At 40.5% G+C, this 20,773-nt stretch overlaps 1 protein-coding gene across 1 annotated transcript in view; it reads left to right on the top strand.

The window, feature by feature from the left end:
• The first annotated feature begins 1,863 nt into the window (after positions 1–1,863).
• Positions 1,864–20,773, top strand: part of LOC121636779 (paxillin-like) — a 32,382-nt gene continuing 13,472 nt past the window's right edge. Inside the window, exon 1 of the mRNA XM_041980576.1 lies at positions 1,864–2,218. Within this exon, the coding sequence (XP_041836510.1) occupies positions 1,879–2,218 (340 nt within the window). The 5' untranslated portion in view covers positions 1,864–1,878. The remainder of the gene's footprint in view (positions 2,219–20,773) is intronic.

Raw genomic sequence — 20,773 nt, 5'->3', positions numbered from 1 at the left:
CACTCCATAATCTGGCCTGCTCCCAATAGAGCTGATCATCCACCCACCCACATCAAAGCTCATCATTTTACAACATCTGGTCATAATAAATTTTGCAATTTTCCTTTATACAACTCACAACTGCACATATTTATATTTATATCTATTTATACCAGTGTCACCTTAAACTGCCTTTTTATAGTTTTTGTTTTTTTTTTCTTTTTTGAGTGTTATTTTTATATTTGTATATTTAATTACAGATGGGTGTTTATTATCTTGGGTTCTGTGTATACTGTGTATACCATATACAGCTGTCTGCAACAGTGGAAATTTCCCTAATAAGGGATGAATAAAGGTCTCTCCAATCTAATCTAATCTAAAATCACAAACACAAACAACGAGTACTCCTCTATTATTATAAATTATACTTTGAAAACCTGATCACAATAAGTTAAATAGGACAGAAGGGCAAAGAAAAAGTCAAACTATAAAAATTAAAAATCAATCAGTGCACTAAAGTAAAAGATTAAAAAGTGTACAGAGACTTGTCTATAAAGGGAACAGCAGCAGGAGCAAAGCTGTCCCTGCAGCATGTGGTCCAGACTTCAGGACTCTGATCCTCCAACCTGGTGGCATGAACTGAAACTCATTTAAAATGAGAGCTAGTTATTTGCTGCATTTGTCTGGTGTACAGAGACTCCAGATTCACCTGTGACTCCCCAATTAGACATGTGATAGAAAGAAAACATTTAAAACTTTAGTTTTAAATGTTTAGTTTTTAATTTAAGGTCACCATCCTTTTCCTTCTTATAAAACATACAGAACTCAAGCTCTTCCCTTAGAAAAGCCAAAAGCAATGCAGTAGCTATCTGCTTATATACATTATTGGCCTAAAATCAAAATAACAACAATGTGGGGTTTTTGCAGGCTGAAGAGGAGATTTTAATTTCCTTTATCTCTGCTCAGAAGGATGTTTTAATTCTTCCTTTTGTTTGTAATGAAATGTCTTAAAGACCTCATACGTTCATGGTGGAAATACTGCCACCGTGTGGCTATTCACAAAAAGGATGAAAAAGTACAGAAGTGTTGCTCTTCACTCATGCATTTGTGGATTTTTGTTTATTATTAAATTAAATTAAATTAAATTCCATCCATCCATCCATCCATTCATCGATCGGAACAGGCCTTGAGTACCAGGGCAAAGTACAATGACAGAGACTGACAACATGTCAAGTTCCTCTGGGTTCCTCTTTGGCCAGTTTTCTAGGATCCACATTATTCACCATTAAGTGCTTGAGTAGAACTTCCTCCATCTGTGAATGATGAACCTGACAAAAACTTCCTCACAGGACAAACTGCACAACCTCCAGAATTATCAGGTTTGTGGGACACTGGTGTAAAGACTAGCGTCTCTTTGAACCAAGTTTTGACTTTCATTTTCTCTCTCCCTTTCCTAGATTCCACTCTGTTTAGTGAGAACGCTGATTCCCTACTCTGATATTTTAAAGCCCCTTAGACCTCTCCTACTCTCTCGCAGACAAACATTTATTTGGCATTTATTTCCCAGCCACATGGTCAAAAACTGATTTAACTTTTATTTTATTTCATTATATCTTAATTTCACTCACCTTTTACATTTTTCTTTGATATGAAATTTTATCTGAAATTATATACATCTAAGAAAATAATATATTCTTCCCAATTTTGTTAAGACAAAGCTCTATGTTCTTTCTGAGTGCCTTTTTTTTTTTTTTTTTTAAATCAGTCTTTCCTGGATCTGTCTTATTTGACTCTGTAACCTCTTCCTCCATCCCATATCCACTTACACCACTCATTCAGTTCTGCACAGCCTCCTTCTCGGTGGTTAAGTTTGTGATTTATACCAGTGCAGTCAATAAAATGAATCCATACTTGTGGGTGTCAAGTCTTTTTCTACCGCTAGATGTCGGTGGCTCCCGTGTTGTGGCTGCTGGGTTGGCAGGGGGGGCTGGATGTGCACTGTTGAAGACTCCTGAGGGGGTGCAGCTGGGTATGTGTGTGCTTGTGAGTGTGTTGGAGACTCGTCGATCAGCAGGGGGGCTCGAAAACTTCACCGCTTCCAGCGAAGGGGATCACCTTTCGGAGATTTGCCGACTAGGAGCCGAGCCGGCCGCTTTACAGTCCAGCTGTGACCGTCAGAGAGAAGGACCGGTCCGGTTCTCAGCGTTGGAACCATTTCCGGCCAACATGGATGATTTAGGTAAGTTCGCTCGCCTTGAACGCAACATTAAAGCAGCGCGTGAGAGAGTGCGTGGCGTTAACGTAAACACACAATGCTAGCGATGGGAAAAGGATTTTTCTCCAAGAGGTTGACAACTGGTGTTTGTCTGAGACGGGAGTGTTGTTATATATTTCCAGGTGGGTTAAGTTAATGAGGTTCAGCTGACAGCAGCGCGGGGTTAAATACACAGAAAGGCCCCGCGTGCATCAGAAAAAATAAGCATTGACGCAAGGCTCACTTTAATTAGTCTAATTGTGGTTGTATTAGCTGGGAGATGTTGCGTTTGGAGTAACGTGAGTCAGTTTAGCTGGCTGTCAGTGCTTTCTGAAGTTTATCACAGTCCCAACAAAACAAAATAATATTTAACCATTAGAGGGACGCTGTCCCGGCGAGTGCTCAGGTGAATGTAGTAATTGAATAATTGCCTTTTAAGGGGCTTAAGTTATTTAATGATACCTCGGATGCAAACAGTTATTGTTTACAGCTCAGTTTGTCTAATCAAGGTTCTTTGCTGTCATTTTGAGGTGAAAATATTCTGCTGGCATATATCAGACTGCTGGATGCTCATCTTGCTATCAGACATCTTGCCATTGCTTTGATTTTGCAAGTAGTGGGTATAACTGGGGTAATTTATGGCTTGTCAAGTACCTAAATAGTTTGTGGAGTTATTTACAATAACAGCCATCTAGATCCCCCTTCCCTCCTTTTCAGATATAAAAGCATTAAAAGTAAATGAAAACTGGGAACCTCTTACTTAATGTTGCTTGCACAGTTCAGTCAGCACCAGAGTAGTATTTCCCCCTGGTGACTGATAGGTTAAGTTTAGCAGAACATCCGTGAAATGCATTCAAGGAGTCGAGTTCATTGGGTGCTAAAAACACACCAGAATGCGTTGGTGAAGTCAAAGATGATAAATGTACTGCAAAAGCCATCCAAAAACTTTCTGCCACCCTCTGCAAGCTGCAGGTGGACCTGCTATCAAAGAGCACACACGTGTGTTGACATGACTTTCACATTCCACACAGGCAATTCATAGATGCTCTCTTTGTTTTCAGTTCTATGCACAATATTTTGCTATCCTAGATGACACCTGGTTGCATCCATTTTGGGACTGAAACCAAGTTCTTTGGTTGATATCTTGTTGGTGGGAGTTCTTGTTGGTGGGAGTGACTGTGCACCAAAATTATTGGTAACTCTATCCAGTCAGTATTTATGGATACCTTCTCAGCTTACATGGGTTCTGGGCTTTCCTTAAAGTAGCTGCTTAAAAAAAGGAGTGTTACACAATCCTGTATAATTACCATGTCAGAGGGCAGTAAATTCTGTCATCGTTTTGGCAGAGATGTAATATGTGGCACACAAATGAAGAGAAATAGAAGCTAACAATTGAGTGGGAGCCATTCAGGGGAATTTTTCTCTTACCTGTTCATGATAATGAGGTGCAATGAAAGATCTGAAGAAGCATTATGAGTGCAGGTTAAGTGAGGCAGAGTGGGGGTCCATCTACTTCATGCTCGAGAGGACAACGTAACCTGAATGTATTTTTAGCAATGGACAGTCCCTCATCTTAAGAGCTGAGCCAGCAGCACCTAGAAATCTTTCACCATGTTTTCTCCCCGTTCTTTACTTTCTTTCCCTTCTTACTCCTTCTTCCCAGTTTCCATATCATCCCGACCCATCACTAATGAAAGCAGTGATTCTAACATGCATGCATGTATGTTTTCACCCTGAAAGCGTTTTTCTACGTTCACACGCTGAGTTTGTTTTTACGTCACTCTGCTTCCTTCAGCACCACTAATAAGAGCAGAACAGTGCTGATCTCAGGCAGGGCATCAGGGTGGATCAGGCCCACATGCAGGGATTGGACCTCAGCCAGAATGTATCCTCCTTTAACACTGCACTGCCCCACCCTCTCTCTTCCCACTCCCCACCATTCCTGTGGTGAACCACACAGGAAACTGCAGGCTGAAATCTATTGACAGTATAACGCTGGCCGAGTTTGCAGGAGGGGAGATTGGCCTGTGGGAAGATTTGGATCAAAGCACATTATAAAGCTTTGTCACTCACAGTTACCAGCTTTTTCTTTACAGATTTGTTTTAGCATGCTAGTCAAGTATTTATTTGTTCCCTCACTTTGTGTGTTGTTTTGCAGTTTAGAGGCTGAGGCAAACTTTGATTGACCTCCCCTGCTCAGCCATCTGCCCTGCCAAGCGTGGCTCCTTGCTTCACTTCTTTGAGCCTGCACCAACAAGACATGAATGTCAAACAGCTCTGGAGCTAACTTAATTTTTCTGACTGATACACAATATATTTCAGTATTTGCTTTTTCTGCAAATACAGTAACTGCTGCGCTGCTCTGTCACTGATTTGCGTCACTGCCACTTTGGTGGCATCTTTTGAAGTGAGCTGATTACTAAGTCCTGTCAGTGAAGCCGCTGCAGTGTTGCAAATGTCACTCAGAGTAGTTCTTTACGAAGTCCAACACACATCTGGTGTAACCTAGATACTCGAATGGGTCTAAATTTAGTTTGGTTTATTGTTTAGATGAAAAGAGATATCAGAAGGCTGTCACATGAACATTTTCTCCATGTTCTGCTTTAGACTGTGACAGATCTTATTTACGCCTCTGAAGTAGTTTTTATGTCTGTTAGGGTTCAGTTTGTGCAACGAGCTCTATTTCTGCTCGAGTATCAGTTGCTTGTTTTCAGTTTCTCTTTTTTTTATCTTGTTGAGTATTTATTGAGCTTTGTTGAGGCAGATAAGATGCATGTGTCAAGTGATCTTCTGCTTAGAAGAGGCATGCAAAGCAGCCACAACCTTGTTATAGGTCGCCCCTAATACAGTGCAATGTGATACCAGAATGTTACTGTGTAATTCAGTACAGTACAATGTGATTTTTATTGCTTTGTTTCCTGATACTAAACAGATACTTGAACAATAATATAAATAAACAAACAAGGCAAAGCTAATTAAGCTTTATATTTATGCTGTTTTATTGTTTCTTTTTATTTTCTTAAGCTTTAACATTTTAATGATGCAGTACAGAACTTTTGCAATTTCCTCAGTGATGCAAGATGGATGGCTAATACAGCATCCATCTAGCATCCTACCTGCACTGTGAGCTCTCTCCATCCAATAAAACAGTCTTATGTTGACTGTTGTCTTATCTCTTGTTCTGTCTCTTTCTTTTCCTCTCTCCCTCCGACAATGTCTTCCTGCGTTTCTTGCCACAGTGCATGTTTAAAACGGCTGGTGGGTTTATATCCATTTGCTAGCATGTGGCGGCATGTAAAGCAAAATTCAGCAGCACTGCACGCAGCATCCCGTATAAAAAAAAGTTGTCTTGTGCAGTTTCTCAGCCTCGGGATGCTGCTGGGCAATGACGGCTCCAGATATGCACATAATAGATATCACTGTGCCATTAAACGTATCAGGAACGTGGAGTTTTAAGGTCAGAAAGTTACGTAATGTGTCTAAGTTTGCTTAACCAAAAATTGAAATAAAACCTGGTATGCATCTTCACTCTTCCCGGTCCTTCCATGTTCTGTTCTCAGTTATTGACGCCGCACTTAATGGTTTAACCCATAAGAACCCGACATGACATATTGTCACATACAGTTTCTGAGACATTTTGATTCAATTAATGGTATAAACTTTGCTTAAAATCCTGTTGAACACAATGTGATACTTGTCTTCTGTCCCATAATAGAAAAAGAAAACCATATTATAATATTTTGAAACTATCACATGGTAACAAATGGTAGATATCCTGCCCCCCAAATTTTTTTTTTTTTTTGTTACATTTTGTTAAAGGGCCAAATAAAGGCCTCATATTAAAAAAAATTAGACTTACCATTTTTTCATTGCCTTAATGGGTTAAGTTTGCTCAGAATTACCAATTAAAAATTATGCATGGCATGGAAGGCTTATTTGTATAAGTGTTATTTATAAAACTTTAAAAGCAAGGCGCAAAAGAAACATTACAAAGAACATCAAAAGTAAAAGAACTAAAACAACCTAAAAGAAATAAAAGAAATTAAATTGAAACAGGACAAGCTAAAATAGAGAGCAACAGAAAACATACAGCGGGTTGCATTTGATACGACATCAATAGGATATGCATCATCACCATCACTGTCAGTGTACATATGTAAAAAAACATTTTCAGAAAGGAAAACTCTTAATTAAAAGTGATGGCAAATAATGCATTTTGTAGACCTGATTCAGAAAAACTAAGGTTTGGATCAGACTTCTGGTTTTATGGTAGTTTGTTCCTGATATTCGGTTCAGAAGAACTAAGCGCTGATTGTCCTTGTTTAGTTTAAACTCTGGATGGAGAGCAAACTGGACCCAGATGAGCTTAGAATCCTTGGTTGGTCATATAGTGTCAGCAGATCAGGTAGATAGTTTGGACCAGAATCGTTCAGAGCCTCGTACACCAGCAGCAGCATTTTACAACCAATTCGACGGCACACAGGAAGCCAGTGTTGAGATCTGAGAACCGGAGTGATATGTTCCCTTTTTTTTGGTCTTTGCGAGGACATGACCAGCAGCGTTCTGGTTTAGTTGCAGTTATCTTAGGGCAGGGGTGTCCAGCTCTGGTCCTCAAGGACCTGCAGCTTTTCAATGTTTCCCTGCTCCAACACACCTGATGCAAATTAATGAATCATTGTGCAGGACTGCATAGGCTGTAAGATCTCTTTAATTTGGGTCAGATGTGTTGAAGCAGGGGAAAATTAAAAGCCTGCAGGGCAGCGACCCCTAAGGACCGACTTTGGACACCCCTGCCTTAGGTATGTTTAGGTAAAAAATATGACCGTTAACATTTAGCTTAGAGTCCAAAATGACACCAAGATTTCTGGCTTGATGTGTTTTCATCATCGCTGAATGAAGCTGGACACTAATCTTTGTGTTCATCTTTGTTTACAAGCACAATTATTTCAATTTTATCTTTATTTAAGAGAAGTTAATACTTTGTCTGCTTGCATGAAAAATTGCACTGCAGTACCAAATTAACAATCCTGGCGTACCTGTCCTCACTCTCTCCAAACCTGATCATTCTTGGCGATCTGAACATTCATATGGACAACAGCAATAATCTCCTCTCTAGAGACTTTGGGTCCTGCCTGAACAGTTTTGGACTACATCAATACATAAACTTCCCCACTCACTGTAAAAATCATATTCTGGACTTGGTTTGCTGCTCCGGTTTAACACCTAATGACTGTAAAGCTCATCATTTCCCCCTCTCTGACCACAAACTTATTTCTTTCAACATAAGTGTGTCTCTTTCCAAAATCCACCCTCTCCGTTACATTTCTTTCAGGAAAATCAAGGACATTAATCCGGATACATTTTCATCTGCCATAAACAACCTCCCCACTGTAAGCAGTATCTCGTCTCCAGATATATTAGTCTGTAACTATAACAAGAACCTCTATAATCTACTTAACACTTTTGCTCCAATCAAACACAGACATGTTTCCTTTTCCCGTTCTGCTCCATGGTTCACTCCTTCCCTCCGCAAACTCAAAGCTAAAGGGCGCCGGCTTGAACGCCTTGCCAAGAAAACTGGACTCAGTATCCATAAAGATATGTATAATAATCACATTCTTCTACACAAAGACTGCATTAGATCAACTAAATCTGCATACTACTCTGCTATTATCTGCACTAATGAAGGAAATTCCAAATCCCTCTTTTCTCTGTTCAATAAAATTACAAGACCCCCGGACTCTTTTCCCTCACATCTCAACTCAACTGACTTCTGTAACTTCCTTTTGTCCTACTTCACTTCAAAAATCGACAACATCCACCAACAACTCACTTCTGAAGGAGCTGCAGCTTCCACTGCAGACTTTCTTCCTCCATCTTTCTCCATCATTCATTCATTCTCAAGCTTCACCCTTCCTTCTCAAACTGACATATCTGAACTGATTCAGAAAGCCAAACCTTCCACCAGCCCACTTGACCCGATCCCAACAGTCTTGGTAAAGTCCTGTCTCTCCTCACTCTCTCCACACATCACTGCCATAATTCACTCCTCCCTCATGACTGGACATGTTCCACTGGCCTTCAAATCAGCTGCCGTCACACCGATCTTAAAAAAACCTGGCGCTGATCCATCTGACCCTAATAACCTCCGTCCAATTTCCAATCTTCCCTTCATCTCCAAAATCCTTGAAAAGGTTGTTGCCTCCCAGCTTCACCAACACCTCTCTATCAATAATCTGTTTGAACACTTCCAGTCCGGCTTTCGTCCACTCCACAGCACAGAATCAGCTCTTCTGAAAATAACAAATGACCTTCTGTTGGCAGCTGATTCTGGCCTCATCACCATCCTTATTCTCCTCGATCTTACTGCAGCATTTGATACTATTTCTCACAGCACCCTCCTTAATAGACTGGCATCCATCGGCGTCTCTCATACTCCTCTTACCTGGTTCACTTCATACCTGTCCGACCGCACACAGTTCATTCACATTAAGGATCACTCATCACAATCACTCCCCGTAACAGCCGGTGTGCCCCAAGGTTCTGTCCTGGGGCCTCTTCTGTTTATCATTTATATCCTCCCGCTTGGTCACATTTTCCGCAAATACAATATCAACTTTCACTCTTATGCAGACGATACACAGCTCTACATCTCATCAAAACCAAATTCTTCTGTTCCGCCTTCATCCCTCTCTGACTGTCTTCTTGAAATCAAGACATGGTTCTCTTCCAATTTTCTTAAACTCAACAGCAGCAAAACAGAAGTCCTCCTTGTCGGCACACCCACCACTTTAACCAAATCTCACAGTTTCTCTGTTAACATTGACAGCTCTTCTATTCTCCCCTCCCCTCAGGTAAAAAGTCTCGGCGTCATTTTCGATAGCACCCTTTCATTTCATTCACACATTAATAGCATCACTCGGTCTGCCTACTTCCACCTCCGAAATATCAACCGCTTGCGTTCATCTCTCACTCCACATGCTGCAGCTATCCTAGTCCACAGTCTGGTCACCTCAAGAATCGATTATTGCAATTCACTTCTTTTTGGTCTCCCCGATAAATCACTTCATAAACTACAGCTTCTTCAGAACTCTGCTGCCCGGATTATCACTTGGACACCTTCTTTTCAACACATCACACCGGTTCTCAAACAACTTCACTGGCTCCCAATAAAATTCAGAATCAACTACAAGATCCTGCTTTTCACCTTCAAATGTCTCCATAATCTGGCCCCTCCATATCTGTCTGACCTACTCCATATAGCTACTCCCTCCCGCACTCTCAGATCATCTTCCTCCATTCACCTTTCTGTGCCCCGTGCCCGTCTCACCACCATGGGGAGCAGAGCCTTCAGTCGCTCTGCTCCCCAGCTCTGGAACACACTCCCACCTGAACTCCGTAACATCGACTCACTTCCATCATTCAAATCACAACTTAAAACTCATCTGTTTAAACTGGCCTTCTCACCTTAATGTTTTTAACTGTCTGCTGCATGATGTTTGTTTTGATGTTTTGTCTTATGTTTTAACTGATTTTAATTGTCTTTTGTGAGGTGACCTTGGGTCTTGAAAGGCGCCTTGAAATAAAATTTATTATTATTATTATTATTATAATCATTACAGACACAGATTGCAGTCTTACAAAGGAAAAGGGGTCTATAAATATCCATTAAAATATCAGCAAAAACATAAAATTTTAGTTGAAAAACATTTTGGCAAGTATTGATTTGACTGAGGTATTCACTTAAGCTTTGGATGGGACCAGAGTCCCCTGGTGCGACAGTAATAGAGAGCATATATATGGGAGGATATTTTGTTTGTTTCCATGATCCAAGCTAGTGGGAGCATGTAGATGCTGACCAATATGAACAATAGGGAGCCCAAAATGGAGCCTTGGGGAACTCCACACATCATCTTTCTTTGAGTAGATCTATAGATCTGTAGATACCTATTGATACAACGTATTTCCTGTCTTTCAAGAAGGATTCAAACCAGTTCAGAACTGGAGCTGAGCTTCAAACCCATTTTTCCAGTCTAATAGAATGTTTTGGTCAACTGTGACAAAAGCAGCACTGAGATCTAACAGACTCCAAACCTCTGCCACAATACGTGTTTAAATGGATGTGCAATTGCTTCTGCTTGTAGGTTTAGAGATAGTAGTGTGTTTTTTAGTTTAAATGCTAAACATGGAAGGGAAAAAGTTCCAGTATCATTGCTTACCATTCTTCTTGCATGGCCTACAGCTGGGTTTAAGCAGAGCTGAATTTGGATGGGATGGGAGGGAATGATGGTAACAAATGCTAGAGGCTGACCAATGCAAACTGAAGACCTGTTCATGGTAACACATATGTAGGTTATCTGTGATGCTTTGAGTGCTTGTGTAAGGTCAAAGTTAGCTTGAGCCAGGGGGACTAAAAACCGATTTCATAACAAAGCAGACAAAGTATAGAAAATAATTACAAAACAAAGAAGCACAGGGGAAATTTGTTGTACTGGATAGTCTTCATTATTTTAACACCACTTCAGATCATTCTTCATATTTCTGAAACTGCCAGGTGGCAACAAAAGACTAACATGTAGGCGTGTTGGTGAAGCTCCAGTACCAAGAGGTTGAACAAGGATGCTAAAAGCATAAAACTGACAAAACCCCAACCAAAGTACTTTCTCATACACACATCAGAAATTAGTTGTGTACGTTATAGCAGCACATTTTTTAAACTTGAATACATCTTATCAAATTGTCTGAGTCAGTTAAAAATCTGTTGTTCGCAGCGTCTAGCCACCACATGACAACCTGTGACTCATTAAGAGAGGTGGACATAATTCGGTTTCCATAGCAGCCTAATGGGCGATGACACCTACTAGAAATGATCAGTCACAGCAGCAGGAATTAGACTGTTATTGAAAAACAGGTAAAGACACGGAAACAATCCCCCAAAAATACTTTTTGGCCACATTTTTAAATAATAAAGACATGAAGCTTCTATTATTTATCATATAGAAATAAATCTCTGTACAGAGGCAAAATTGTATCTGGTGTGCAATTTTCTGTTATCAGTAAATCTGTTCCTAACGGTGACCAAAAAATTGTGTTGTTTTCTATATAGTTCTTGACCTTTTCAGCTGCTTTGTTGCTTTTTATCCTCTCTGGTACTCACTAAACAGACTGAACTCAGTCCATTGCAACATCTGTTTGGTCAAATTAGCTGCTCCCAGGAGCAACCATGTTGTGATCATTATGGTAATGCATGTATTCAAGGTTTTCCTTGTCTGTGGCTGCAGCAGGGTGGTGCAGCTCAATGGACTTTCCTACAGAAAGATGCCTTATAAAAGTCAGTTTAAATATTCTTTAAAAATAAAGGCACCAAAAGTGTCTGAAAAGTTGCTTTAAAAGTGCCAAGTTGGCACAGTGCAACTTAACGCACCTTCCTGCTGCAAGATTATAAATTGTTAAAGTCTGTGTACGCATGCATTAAGATGGGAGTGGCTGAAGCTGAGAGAGAGAGATGGATTGGTTAAATCGATAAGTCACGCTGTTCTACAGTAAAAGATGACTTTACTGTTTTTGTTTGATTAAAATGTCTAATATGTGAGGCACAGGCCTCTTAAAGTCATTGTTTCAGTGACATTTAGAGCAACTTCCCTTCTGCAGCCAAAAGAGGCGCTTCCTGCTAAGTTTTTAGAAAAAATGAGGCTTTGAGGCACATCTTTTTCTGACCATGGAGGCTGTGTCTGTCTTTTATGTACAAGGTGTGGTAATGACAAAAGACCACATTAAGGGAAGCTGTGAATCCACCAATTTTGTGAGTTTGAGCTAAACAGGGGACAAAAAGTAATTTACCTGTACTTTTTCAGTTCTATCTAGGACCCTGCATCTTGCACCAAAGTTAAGTTCTAAATTACTTGTGTGTCCTTCCGAGTACAAAGTCATTTTGGTCATCTTGAAGTCTCTATTATCAAAAAATCCCCTCTGGTTAACTTCCTCTTTTTTTAAGCTAAAAAAACCCCTCGATTCTGCAGTTTCTTGACTTATTGTAGCAGGGGAGGGAAGTCTCTAGTGCTTGACACATGCACATGATTCACACACATACAGTAACTGTAGCAGCCAAAGACTTAAAAGAAGCTTATGTATGTCCTCCTGGGTTTGTCCATCTGTTTGACTTTAAAAATGAAAATGCTGCAGGACCTTGAAGCATATGGTGTGCACACACACACACGCACACACATATACACTGATACACACAAAACAAAACTTAGACAAGCTCATGATCACAGACTACTGGTGTGGACAGACAGCTCCGAACGGGTAGCTGACTAAGCAGCAACAGCTCAGCGCTCAGCCAACCATCATGTCATCTCTCCTGAGCCCAGTGCACTGTATCAGCAGGCTGCAGGGTCGATATTCGACCAGTTTCTCTCGGTTTTTGGAACAAACGGTTACGTGGGAAAAACCTTTAAATTAAAAATAGCATTTAGGCTCAATGCAAGCAAAACATCTCTATCCTTAATATGCTGTAGCTACATGTTTAGTGCCGTTACTGCATGTAATGTCCCACTTTCCTGCTTTTTGTCAGTTGTGTTCACTGACCCCTTTCCACTGGCATCATCACATCCTGCTAGACACATGTTCTATGACAAGAGGTGCCCTCGGTTGTCTTGGTCTTGCAGCCCTGCAGTTCTTTGCTACTACTGAAACAAGCATCCTAGTTGAGCAGACTCTGTTGTGGTAACAGTAACTTGTGTGGAAATGCTTAATCTGGTCCTATTTATTGGACTTCCCTTTTGAAGGTTCATCTGTCTTTGTTGTTGTGTTTTGCTTCTAGTCAACCTGAATTGCTCACAAGCTTGATGCAAGCATGTAGTCAATTATGAAATCAAGGAAGAGAGGAGAAAGTGAGACACAACTGTAACAGATTCTGTATTGTGCATCTCTGTATATGCATTCCTGAACCTGTTATCAAGCTCCCTCCATCCTGATGAGTTCTTTCTCTGCTTACTTTGTGTTGTGAGATTTGCTTCCTTGCTGTTAATGACTGACAGCTCAGTTGATGTGATGCTACTGATCCTCTGATTTGAGCTGGAAACAGCTGGTGGATTGGTTTATGGATAGACAATAATGATGATGCCATATTGATGGTTACATTTCATTGGCTAAGGATGCAAAAAGGAAACACAATGTTCTCTTCTTACTGCTGGGAAAGACACAGCCCTCTGCTAGAGCATAATGAAGAACAGCTGCTATCAGTGTCAGGTAGCATTTGCACCTGCGTGATTTTTCAGGCTTTTCCCTATTTAGTACTTAAAAGTAATTTTTCTAAGAAGTTGTGGCTGCAGGCTGAGATAACACATCATTGCTTTATTTGGAAATGAGCTGGAGCCCAGCAGGTTTCCTCAGGCCTTGCAGCAGGTTTAAATCGCTAACACACTGCTGGTGCTGCCCTACTTGGGATATAAAGCCGTCACACACTCCAGCCTTTGATAAACTGGGAAGAAGGTGGCTGGAGGAAAAGTGAGTGTGAATAAAAGTGTACGTGTATGTTTGTGTGTTTTGGATTGCTTTAGTCACAGCTTCATTTGCACTCAGCATCTGGCGTATTGAAAGAGGATCATCCAAGGGGCAGGATCTGGTCTTCTTTGGAGTTCATGATGGCATTGATGCTGGGATTAATACTCTGCATGCTTATAAGGAAGAAGGCTTTACAAGAGTAAACACACAGAGACACACACACACACACTCGTGGATTCTGGCATCCGGATGGGGTTGATTGTTTTCCAGTGGAATGATTTGGCTTTGCAGACCTCACTAACCATCCTCTTCATCTTCTTCCCTCTGTTTCTGTCCTGCTGGAAAGGGGACAAAGAGCTGCTTGTTCTTGGTGTTGTGACCTACTTCAACCCAGAAAAGACGAACCAGACAAAACTGATTAGGAGAAAGGGAAATTCAACATCTGTCCGTCTATCTAACCAGCCACCTTGTTTATGGTTGTGGAAAACCATTAACAAAAAGTAAAGAGTGAACACTTTCACACTCTAGATGGTAACTGATCAGATAACCTTATAACTCATGGTCCACTTACTAAGCTTATTTTCTGGAGCTGGTAAAGCTCTAATGATTTCAACTATGTGAAATTCCAATTAGATCCAGCACTATGTATTGTTCCCATCTCAATGCAAATAATTTTCTCTGTCATGGCTGAGCTAAATAAGATGTTAAGTAGATCATTTTAACTGTCCTCAGTCTTTCTCAGTAGCTGTATTAAAATAAAAATCAGTACATATGTGGTTTGGCTTCTTCTTTCCATTGCGAAACATGGATGACTTGATCAGTATATATCTTATATGTGCAATATAACAGACTAGTTAAAAAAAAGAGAGAGCATGTCTACCATGTTGTTATATATAAAAGATACACCCATCTTTTTTAAAGATGCTTCCGCATGCTGTTTCATCTCTATACACATGCAATGTCAGGCCCAAAAATAACCACTGAGGCATCATATTAACCACAGGAAAGCTTTTGTACCCAAAACCTACAACTGTCTGCATCTACAAGCATTTGACTGTGGGACAAAAGGGAAGTGGGTGGGTGACAGCAAAAGAATAATTTTTTATAACCTGACAGTTTTTTTTTTAATTTTTTTTTTATTTATTGTTATACATAACTCATCCTTCTTTAGTTATTCTGATTTGTTCATTCTTTTACGCATGTGTAGAAGTAGATTCTTTGTTCTTTATTTTAGCATTTCTTCAATATTAAATTATACAATTTAAAAGATGAACTATATATTCTGCCCCATGGGGAACAGTCTGCAGCAGTGACATTAGTAAACATTAGAATAGCATCAGCTGAAATAACCAGAAGAGGAAGTGCATGTTAAGAGCATGTGCCAGAAGAATGTAATAATTATAACTACAAAGTGGGATGAAAAAGTAATAGTTTAAAAGCAATCCTGACTTTCTGCTCTACATGCTTGCAGCAGTTGTGCAAGTTCACAAATATATAAAAAATAAGAATAAAGATTTTAAAAATGTGAGACAAAGTGCCCAGAGGAGATCTAGCAAATGGTAAGAGAAGCTCCATCCATCCATCCATCCAGCCACCCACCCACCCACCCATTCATTCTTTAAAGCCTGAAAAACAAGATAAATTAAATACGAGCAGGAAAAAAAGGTCTAAAAAAGAACAAAGGTAGAGTCACAATTCAGGTGTCTCTTCAGAAGCTTCTCTGGCTTCATGAGCTACAAAGGCTCCATTTCAAAGCCCCTTTTCCCCACTCACAAAGCCCTTTAAAACCAGATACTCCTCTACCCCACCAGTCTGCTCCATCTCATCACTCCATCCTGCTACCGCTCTGCTCACCTGACACAAAGTTCCTGTCTTACCAGACCACAGCTGCCCCCCTCCCTTTTAAACTTTCTGCGATCAGCCTGCAGTGATCTGTCAGTGGTTAAAAAGCTACTCAAACCTCAACTTTTAGCGGCTACTTTCAATGTCAGATTGTGTTCTGGTTTTTACTGTTATATACCCTGGGTAAAATCAATTTTATATATATATATATATATATATGTATATATGTGTGTGTATGTATGTGTATATATATATATATATATATATATATATACATATATACATATAAAATATGAGATTTCATCACTTTAGTTTACAACCTTACAGTATGTGGCTAAAGGTTTAACCCTTTGGACTAGGCAGCTTTGTTTTGTTGCAGTCATTTTTAGGCGGTACCTTCTTAGAAATGACGTGTCAAACTCACACGTTGTCGGTTTGCTATGACTATACCAACAGGCTATTTTTCCATTTTCATTTATTTTTTGCCACCTTTAAAGTTTATGTGCAGAACAGCAGCTTATTTCACATCCAACATGAGCAAAATTTACATGCATCAATTCGAAGCTCTTCTCCTCTTGAGTCTGTTTCTCCACAAACTCCTGTGAGAAATAAGCAGCTCTCTCGGAGATAAATCCTTCACCAGCCATTCATTAACTTAGCCTTTTCTGCTGTTTGGTGGTGGGCAGATGGTGTGTAGTGTAGTTTTTTTTCCTTACTGGTAATGTTTTGTGAAAATTTAGAAGTTTTTGCATGAAGTTCCTATCTGCTTACTTAAGCTTGCATTGTCCTCTTGTGGTGTGAATGGGTACATTGATGACAACAGCTTTTTTCTGCTGCTCATCCATGATCACAATGTCCGATGGGTTGGCCTCCACCTAGGGCTGGCCGATTAATCGATAAAATTGATAAATCAAATTTTCCATTTCTGGCGATTTATTTTTATGAAAATCTGGATTTTTTTCCATAGTTAGTTAGCAGGAGACTTAGCCTTCCCTCCACACCAGAACGGTGTTTGTCTGACAGATTTTCACTCATGCCTGGGATTTAGCTTTGCGTATAACTGCAGTCAGAAATGCGGCTTTATGAGATGCAGAGATAAGAGATCACAGATGCATTGTGTCGCATATTTCTATGTAAGATATGAAGTCAGTTATATGGTGGAGACGTTATGACATAATATGCTTTTATTTTTGCTGGCATTTATAAAAATAAATAAATGTTTTTAATAAGTTTATGTTTTGTAAAAGAAAATAAAAAATCGAATAAAATCGAAGGCTAAGTTGGATTTGGTTTTAAAAAATCTGAGATTTTTTTTTAGGCCATATCGCCCAGCTCTGCCACCACCATTTAGCTGGTTTGTATCTGGAAGTCCCACAGGATCTTAGCCCTCTCGTTCTCCAGCACCTTGGGAGGTGTTTCCCATTGTGACCTAGGGGTCTCCAGTCTATATTCTGCACAGATGTTTCTGTACACTATGCCGACTACTTGGTTATGGTGTTCCATATAATCGTCTCCTGTCAGTATCTTGCACCCTGCTGGGAGGTGCTGGGTTGTTTCAGGGGCCTCTTTGCACAGCCTGCACCTGGGGTCTGGCCTGCTGTGGTAGATCTGGGCCTCGATTGCCCTGGTACTCAAGGCCTGTTTCAGTGCTGCCATGATTAGCGCCTCAGTCCAGCTCTCTCCAGCCATTGGTAAGACTTGTTCATATCCACCACTTCAGCTATCTGTCGTTAGTACATCCCATGCAGGGGTTTTTCCTCCCATGATGGTTCCTCCATTTCATTCTCCTCCAGGTTCCATTGTCTGAGGCGTTTTCTAAGTGCCTCATCTCTTGGGAACACCTGATGTATTTATAGAGCTTGGATGTTTTATTTTGGAAAGTGGCACTGATGCTCACTAGTCCTTGGCCTCCATCTTTTTGCTTAAAGTAGAGCCTCTGGACGCTGGACTTGGCATGGAACCCTCATGGTAAACAGCTTCTGTATTTTAACATCTGTGGTCTGAACTTCCTCCTTTGGCCAGCTTATTATCCCAGCAGGGTATCTGATCACTGGCCGGGCATAGCTGTTATTTTTCCGAATGTTGTTCTTGCTATTGAGCTGACTTCCCAGGACTTGCCTTACTCGTTGCAGATATTCTGCTGTTACAGCTTACCTTGTGTCCTCTTCGTGGTTGCCATTTGCCTGTGGTATGCCAAGACATTCGTAGCTCTACTCAACATTTGCTATTCTACCAACTGGGAGTGCAATGACCTCAGTATGGACTACCTTCCCTCTCTTTGTTACCATCCGCTTCCATCAACCATCCTTCACCGTGAAGATTTCTCCAGTCCAAATGTCATTTAGATATCCTTGCTGTAAGCCCTGGTGGTGTGGATCAGTGAGTCAATGTCTTCCTCACTCTTAGCGTACAGCTTGATGTCATCTATGTAGAGTAGGTGACTGATGGTGGCCCCATTCTAACTCGGTAGCCATAACCGGTCTTGTTAAATTATTCATTGCTGTATTATTGGTGATAGAAGTTAGCTTGACACTGAGAGGTGCATGATGATTATATATATATATATATATATATATATATATATTTTCTATTCTACTTGTTGACTTACTTGTTGAAATATATGGTGTGAGAGACCCAAGAATAATTATTATTTAGTTATTATTTTTCAATAAAAAAGAAATGTCTTATTTGTCAGACAGGAACTAAAACATCATGACATTTCTATAATTGGAATTATAAAGTCACTGAAAAATATTTAAAAATGTTTATCAGAAAGGTTCTAAATAACTTCTTACATAGCATAGAATAAATGAGCAGAAGCAACTGGACTTATTGCCTTGCGTCTTGAAGATGTTTCACTTCTTATCTGAGAATCTTCAGTTTTGATAAGTTTCAGGTTTATAAGTTGTTGTAACATCAGGATGACTTCGGCTTTCTGATGATACTTTGCTTCCCATTATCTGATGAGATGCATTCCTCTTTCTTTCTATACAAGTGACCTCTCACTTTAAATACATTTAAATGTGTCATTTTATTGATTAACAGCAGTTATAAGACAGTAACAGATCATAAGAAAGCCATCATGTATGTGTTTTGAACAGAAGTGACTGTTTAGTAGAGAATTAATGAACTTTAACCACCAAAACCTGAAACAGTTTAGAAGTTTATAACACAGTGCAGCACAAACTGGTTGGGTGGTCCGTGAGGTCCTACTGTTGCTGTGATTAGTGTGGCTGTCCATCTTCTACTGTAAGTATCTGCTCTCAGAGGTCAGGGTGGTGGTGGTGGGGGTGTATTTATAGTGGCCAGATGCCTGAGTCTGTCTCTGGTATGTGTGGGCAGCCATGCTGAAAGCCACTTGCATGCAGTGTTTTTGCCTACTGTTCCACCTGTGTGTGCGCGTTTGCCTTAAATGCTTTAGATGTAAGCTGGCACCAGACCTTGAGCTCAGAGGATTGTAATGGTGAAGTCCCAGCTGGTCTTTTTTGTTTCAAACCGAAGGATTTGGGCTCTCAGTGACGGTCTGTCAGCCTGTGTCATATTTAAAGGCCATCTCTCTCACAGCCCAACATAAAAGGCTGCCGTTTCAAGTTTCAGCTCAGCAGAATGGCAACTATGGAGACAAAAGATATTGTTTTGACATTTTTAGATATGACATTCCAAACCTCCCTTTCCCTTCGAGCAGATAACAAACACAGTGGCATTTTTGCTTTATGTCTTATCTTGCCTAAGATCCCCACTTTTCTGTCCCATCACATTCTCTTGCTCAGCTAGTGTGCACCTTCCTCACTCTTTCTCTCATATATGGAAGACAAGCTGCAGCATGTTAGGAATTCATATCAGCCAGTGTGCACCTTGCAACACATCAGACATCAGAGGGAAGAAATGAAAGGAATGAGAGCAGGAAGATGAAAAAAAAAAGGGGTCAGAGAACATGGAAAAACTAGCTGCAGAGCCGGCATCTTGCACCTAGTGTTCATCCTCGTAGTTCCACTTTGGTGTCAACTCATATATCAGTGGAAGTCTTGGCATTTATGAACCACACAGATAAGGCCTTTTCTTTATTCCAGCCCTGAGAGGAAAAAGCCAGCAGCAGTGAGCCTGCCGCTCAGTATTCACACAACTCAGCATCACCCCCTGCAGGCTGTTAAGTGCTAGTCTTGATTACATTTTGTTTGATTGCAGATATTTCCTGAAATGAATCGCTTCCAGCGGGGCTGAATGAACAGGATTAGATGTGTTGAGCAGGAAACAGCACTGATTCAGTGTATGCCGTGGTCAGCACTGATAAAGGCCCACGCAGCATGTGCAGAGCTGGGTAGGAAGGAAGCCCTGTCAGGGATAATGGAGGCTTGCTTCTGTTAACATCAGAGCTTATCAAAACTATCAAGATTAGTGCTCTTAGATTACTTTGTCTGATTGGATTCCATTAATATTTCTTGTAGAATTTAACTATGAAAAGTAGTAATTTAGATGCTGCCGATGGAAATAATTCCTGCTCTACACTGTCAACATATTTGGCTCTTCAAATGGTTTTCTTTCCAGTCCCTTCCTGTACCCCTCCCCTCTGTTCATTCCTAGTTTTCCTGTCATTTTCATCCCATCTTCTGCCACCACAGTCTTCCAACTCCTTGTTTTATCTTTCCCTTTCCCTCTGCTATAATAAGCCCCATGTGAGGCAGTTTTCTTGTAATTAAAATGCACACCATTCATCAGGGAGGAAGGGAGTCTCCTTAATCTGTGTCAACCCACATTTTAGCCTCTGAGGATTTGGCTTGTGCGCACCACACACACACACACACACACACACCCTTCCTAGTTTCACTCGCTATCTGTCTCTCCAGACACTCCCACCTCCATTCCTCATTGTTCAAGCCCAGCTGTGTCCCGCCATGTCACATGTAGGGTCATGGACACGGAAGCCAGCTGAATGCTGGTACTTCTCTGTTAATTAGCTGCAAATGAATAGCGAGTACTGTGTTTAATCAATGGCTGGAGTTTGTTAGATTTGCATGACATTTGTTTTAATGCAGGTGGCGAGGAGCAGATTGTCATCCACTTACACCTGCTTGTCCTAAAGGTATCTACTTAGGTCTGATTTACCACATTTTGAATGGATTCATGGGACTTGTCTTTACTTACTGTTACTATTATAATACAAAAATATAGTCCGCTGTAGCATTGTTTTAAATT

This window comes from Melanotaenia boesemani, chromosome 3 (assembly GCF_017639745.1).
Source record: "Melanotaenia boesemani isolate fMelBoe1 chromosome 3, fMelBoe1.pri, whole genome shotgun sequence".
Classification (NCBI taxonomy): domain Eukaryota; kingdom Metazoa; phylum Chordata; class Actinopteri; order Atheriniformes; family Melanotaeniidae; genus Melanotaenia; species Melanotaenia boesemani.
This window is presented reverse-complemented; position numbering and strand designations above follow the sequence as displayed.